This window comes from Triticum dicoccoides, unplaced genomic scaffold, assembly GCF_002162155.2.
Source record: "Triticum dicoccoides isolate Atlit2015 ecotype Zavitan unplaced genomic scaffold, WEW_v2.0 scaffold181340, whole genome shotgun sequence".
NCBI classification, from domain to species: domain Eukaryota; kingdom Viridiplantae; phylum Streptophyta; class Magnoliopsida; order Poales; family Poaceae; genus Triticum; species Triticum dicoccoides.
The window spans coordinates 1-5,898 of NW_021226122.1; the positions used below are offsets into that span (position 1 = coordinate 1).

The window sequence follows — 5,898 nt, forward strand, 5'->3', positions numbered from 1 at the left end:
TAGCAAGTATGATTTACAGATTATTAGATATTATCGGTCTATGCTTCGTGTGTTTGTAGTGTTCCTAAATCTAGATATGTTGTTTACATATGTGCTGATTTCTATGACTAAATAGATTAGCAGCTCTGTCAATGGTTCTAAATACTTGCAGCTAGGAAATACCAGTCCCCATACTGGATGGCCTGTCTATTTTATGTCAGTTGAAAGAATTATTGCCAATTCTGTCAAACATATCTATTAAAATAGTGCTTCTCTTCATATAGTAGAAATAATTATATGAGAAGCTAATGCAACTACTAAAGGTAACAGAGAGGAGAAGAGAAAAGCTTTGCTATGGGATGGCATCTTTTTGTTAGGCACATGAATTCTTATTTTGAACAAGTTTAAAATTTGACATGGCGCCGGTTTGTAGGTGCTTTTTCCTATATATATTGATCAGATGCTTTCTACACGCTCTTGCTCTTCATAGATAATTTATTTGTTAGGCCTATCACTTTATGAGTTTCTAATAACAACCTAGGTCTTGCAGAATGCAACTACATGAATTTTAGGCCTATGCTCACTCGCCAATTGTTGTAGGTGTTCTCTCATTGTCGCACTACTGGCCACCTCTCCTCTCCATAGCGCTCAATTCCGTGACAGGAGCCTGTTTTGTGTGCCGCACGGCTATCCCAAAGGTGTAGCTGTCGTTGTACAGAGTTGTACTTCCTTGCCGAAAACCTCTACAATTCTGGTATACCACCTCCCTCCCGTCTTTTTCGTTCTTTTGTGCGATTCATGATTTATGGACGTGTGATGTGGAATGTCTTTAATGGTAAATTTTTGGATCGTTGTTTTATGGTCGATACAGCTGCAAAAGCAGATATGCAAATTTGAGAGCAATGATACCGTGCTTACTAAAAATAACAACTCTGATAATTGCACAGAGGATAGGTCTGAAACTTTTATTTACATATTTAGCTTCATGTTTTCTGATAAGAGTATCCTCAAAGTATAGCAACTATTCACTTACTTAATTGTTGTTGGCCTTTTCTTCCTTTACTTGTACTCATCGAAACCTTTCCCTTTTGTTTGTAGTAGTGTCAGCTATGACCTGGATAGAGGTGTTTAGACTCCCTAAGATGGCACATGTCACTGAGGAGACGTGATCTCCGAGCAGCCCTTCTCATAGCTCGCAGTCCAGGTCGATGCCAAATTCAACTTCGAGGAGGCTTTTTGTGCTGTGGCTGCAGGTTCGTGTTACTGGGGAAAATATCTTTTGTTTGTTTGGTGATGTGGGTGAGTTGATTTCTACCTGATTTGTTCCTTGCCATGCTGATCTGTGTAGCATTAAGCATTTGAATGGAGCACATATAGGCATGCCCCGGTTCATTTTAGGTGAGTGTGGATCTTAAATTGTTCTGTTTTTACTAGATGCTTATTCACCTGTTGTGATGGCATATCTGATTGTTCATATTGTTTGACATGTATTCTGTGCACAGAGTCACTTGGTTGTTTGATGCGTTTGTGCTCGTCGGCGGGACGGTGCAAGGCGCAACTCCGACGCGGTTCCTCGCCAGTTGGACGGCATTCAGGCGCAACCCCGGCGCGCACCGAGTACTTCCTTGGCTATAACCTCCCTCGGTGAGCTCCATCTTCCCAGATTTGACCGAGCGAATTTGGGTTCTGCCTCTCCAGGATTAGAACTGTAGTTATTTCTTGTCATGTAATACTGTTTTCCATCATATTTATTTATTTAAATCTTGAATAGGGGAACTATAAGAATGCAAATCAATAAGAGTTGTTCATATTTTTCTAGCAAGTGCATGCTATTATTATTACGGTGGAGTACCGATTGCTGAAATATGTCTTAGCCGTCTATTTTAATTTTTTGTTTCAAGGTAGGAGACTGATATGAACTGCCAATGTTTTAACAGAAATTTAGTTCATATGAAAGAAAAGAAAGGCATACAGTACCTGGCATTGACATTGGGAGCATGGGCTACTGCTCGCACCTCTACCTACAGGTTACAGGTTCCTTCCTTTCTCTATATGGTGGCCTGCGAAGGAAGATTTTTGTTAACTCATTCAGGTGTTGTCAAATGCTCCAGAATTTTATTAACTCATATGAGTGTTGTCAAATGCTCTAGATATTATATAGTCAGTTCTAAAGGGTGTTGTTTGGGTGATTTAGTTGGAGAAAATAATCTCTACCTACAGGGTGTTGGCTCTAGATATTATTGCTGGGCATTGATTGCCAATAGAAATTCTCTCCTAGAATGTTTGTAAAAACAAGGGTGCAGTGAGGCTCAACTAAAGGAATGCCTGGAAAGTTGCATACTCTGTGAACCATGTATGTCCTGTGTTTATCCAACATTTGGTTCTATATTTTCAACTTTTGTGTATACTTGAGAAAAGGAGGAAAAACTACAGTTCAAAGCCTTTTATAAAATGCATGTCACTTTATTTTCTAAGATATAAAAATTACTTGAATTATCTGTAGCATACTTCTCTGTCATCCAATATAGGTCTCCCAGGCGATCTAAATAAATATCAAGGATATAATTAGGCACACATGTCACTTTCATTCTTAACCTGTATGAAGAAATAAGAAAACCTGTATTAGCAAAATCGTTTAATATTGTTAGTCGAGCAGTACACATGTATGAACAAAAAAGGGACATGTATGAACAGAATCGTTCAATAGTTTTAGTCGAGCAGTATATAGAAAAACCGGCCCAAATGCATATGGAGTATTCAAGCTGAACAAGCCAATTGGATGGTAGAATATGCTATCAGGCTTAAAGTTTATATTGATTGAAGAGAAAATATAGAAAAGTAAGGGCTGAAGGTAAATAGAAATATAGGATACTACCATGCATGTGTTTAACTAAACAACAAGCATTCATTTGTGCACTTCCTCATCTAAAATAATCATATCATTTCTATTATCCTTTATCTCACATTCTCACCAGTGCACTGTGCCAGTCAGTGGTCCTGCTATCTGAACTTCATTGCTCTTATTTTGGTTCATTTCTTTGCAACAGTTTATTCCTATTGTAGCCTTCAATCAGTTTTAGCCTTGAATCATTCTGTATCTTTAGCCTTTAATCAGTTTGCATTTCCCCCTTATTTTGATACATTGCTCTACGACAGTTTATTCTGATTGTGTTACAGGTACTTTAATTTTAAGTGCATGCTTACAGAGTTCTATCATGCACAATCATGTATGCACACCGGTCTATCCAGAAGATTAGGTCGCGGCCCTCTCTGCCCGGGCCGCCAGCTTCCCGGAGGGCCGCATCCGGCCTGCCGCAAGTACACCTAAGCTGCCGCCTCCCCGGGGGCTGCAATTGGAAGTGGATGACCAAGGAGAAGGTGCACGGTGGGGGCCAGGCGCTTAAGTGGGAGGCGGAGCTCGCCTCCCCCAACGACGACGGCTTCGATCTCAAGTGAAAGTGGGATGCCAAGTCCAAGCCCGTCGCTGCCGGCAAGACTAAAACCAAGTGGGGCACCGAGGAAGCCAGCAAGGATGAGAAGAGGCCGACAGTGCGTCCAGAGCAAGGAGATCCCTGCTGGCTGAGACGTCCAGATCGAAGTACTTAGCAGAAAAGATGAGATTTTTGTGGGGGTTTGGCCCCGATTTGAATGAAATGTAGGATTTTCAGTACTCCAGTAGCATACTCCAGTACTTCTTTTAACTATATCTGATTATAGATATTTTATATAGTATCATATACTGTTAAGAAACAATTTTGCTTTTTTGCTTCACATTGATGTGGTGGTGTTTTGTCATATTTTTATACCATGTCTTGAGGATTTTCAGTTCTTTTGCCGTACATAACATGTCAGTCCTTCAGGTTTTTGGGTTTTTCTTCTGCCATTCCATCTATGTGTGTGTATGTTCTTGAAAACCATTAGGATTTGCTTTTGGTATATCATGTGACATTTTCTATGACATGTTCAAAGTGATGTAATTAACCAAACTATTACTCCTATTAGTGCTTAGTTCCTCCTGTACTTTCTTTGAGAAATTCTAATGATGGAATCAATGGTCTATATTTCCTTCAATCTGTGGAATATATATTGTGTAGCCAGTAGTGGACTGGGTGGGTGCTGCTATCGTGCTTTGCTATTCAGGTAACAACCTGAATTGAATATGAATCGTGTTCTACCAAGTTGGATATAATGTCCCTGCATTGTAAATAAGGTTATTATATGCTGCAATTCTTCATTGCTTTTGGTATGATGTCAATCTATCAAATTTGAAGCATGACCTACTGTGTTGGATGGTTGCTGGGTTGGATATGACCGCACCCGGCAGGGGTGCGGGGTGTGGCAAGCCGCACTTTCTATCTAGTTTCTATTCAATAGGAGGAGGCCCAGGGCGTGCCAAATAATTAGACACCCTCTCTGTAGTCAATTTGTTCATATATACATTAATTATTTATATCATATATACATTAATTTACTTGTTTTTCTAGAGATTTTCCATGCATTAAAATGTTCATGCGATGTAACAGTTTGTTCATACTGTTTCAGAATAATATTCTTATATCACATAAACATATCCCTGACATTTAAAATGGTTCACACATTTATAAATACATTCATGACAAAAAAATGGAAGATTTACAAGCTTAATCTGTATAAATTTAATGTATCATTGAAAAATTCATGTCATTTAATAAATGTTCATGTGTTTAAAAATATATTCTGGAAATGAAAAAACTGTTCGCATAATTTAGAAAAAAAAATCGTACATGATCACATACTTCATTGACATTTTATAAAATGTAAGCGTTTAAAGATATCATCATGATATTTTTGAGAAATGTTCATAGAGTGTCTAAAAAATGTTAAACATATATTTAAGAAAATATTCAACATGCATTTGTCAAATTTCAACTTGTGTTTCAAAACAAATATTTGATGTATCAGAAAACCATTTGAAATGTATACAAAAAAATTCGACATGTATTTGTAAAATTCTCAACATGTATTTTAGAAAAGAGAAAAGCATACGAAAAAACAGAGATGGAGAAAAAAAACTATAATAAAACAGGAAGAAAACTGCGAGAGAAAAAGCACAGAAGAAGAAAAGAAGATCCCAAAAGCGAACTTAAAGCTCCTATGTAGAAGTGTCCCAAAAATGGACTAAGGCAATGCTTAGTCGTGTCTTGCAATAAGCGAGATATAGTCCTGGTGGCAATTCATTCCATCTATAATGTTCCATCCCATAAGGAATGGTTGTTCGAAAAAAACCCGTTAAAACCGATAGCCCAATGGTGGTGGTATTTTCTAATTTAATCTATCCAATATGGAGCCAATTAGGTCTATTGTGTGTATATTATGATGCTATTTAGACATGAGTTACCATGATATGTTCTCTACAATTTTTTTGGGATAAACTTACACTAGTAGAAAACAGGGGCTTTCGTCCAAACTCAATGTACACATTAGTCCCGGTTGCATCACGAACCGGGACTAATGTGAGCATTAGTCCCGGTTCGAGCGGCTAAGGCGTCGGGAAGGCATTAGTCCCAGTTCATATGGGACCTTTAGTCCAGTTTGAGACACGAACCGGGGCTAATGGGTGCAATGCCTTTTAGTCCCGGTTTGTGTCTCAAACCGGGACTAAAGGTTAGACCTCCCGGTTTGAGACGCGAACTGGGACTAAAGGGTGCGAGGTTCTTTAGTCCCGGTTCCTGTGTCAAACCCGGACTAAAGGTTCAAACTTTACCCCCTCCCCCCTAATCGGCTTTTCAGTTTCGTAAAAAACAAAAGAAAATGATAAAAACTTCAAAAATTAAAATCCTTCGAGATGTAGTTATGTTACTACATCTACTAGTTAGGAAAATTTAAAACCATAAATATGGACATGTTTTGCAAAAAAAGTATTATGAAAAAGTAAAACGG

At 38.4% G+C, this 5,898-nt stretch overlaps 1 protein-coding gene across 7 annotated transcripts; it reads left to right on the plus strand.

Moving 5' to 3' along the window:
• The first annotated feature begins 39 nt into the window (after positions 1-39).
• LOC119344710 lies at positions 40-3,751 on the plus strand. 7 transcript variants are annotated; one of them, XM_037615071.1, is made up of 6 exons: positions 40-733; positions 1,078-1,232; positions 1,328-1,377; positions 1,482-1,623; positions 1,917-2,071; positions 3,186-3,751. In XM_037615071.1, the coding sequence occupies exons 2-6, from the start codon at positions 1,129-1,131 to the stop codon at positions 3,305-3,307; spliced, it is 573 nt and encodes a 190-aa protein (XP_037470968.1). In that variant the 5' UTR covers positions 40-733; positions 1,078-1,128; the 3' UTR covers positions 3,308-3,751. The 7 variants fall into 7 exon arrangements, with proteins under 7 accessions (XP_037470968.1, XP_037470971.1, XP_037470966.1 ...); XM_037615074.1 differs by having other exon boundaries at positions 1,917-2,013; XM_037615069.1 differs by having other exon boundaries at positions 1,917-2,006.
• The last annotated feature ends 2,147 nt before the right edge of the window (positions 3,752-5,898 follow it).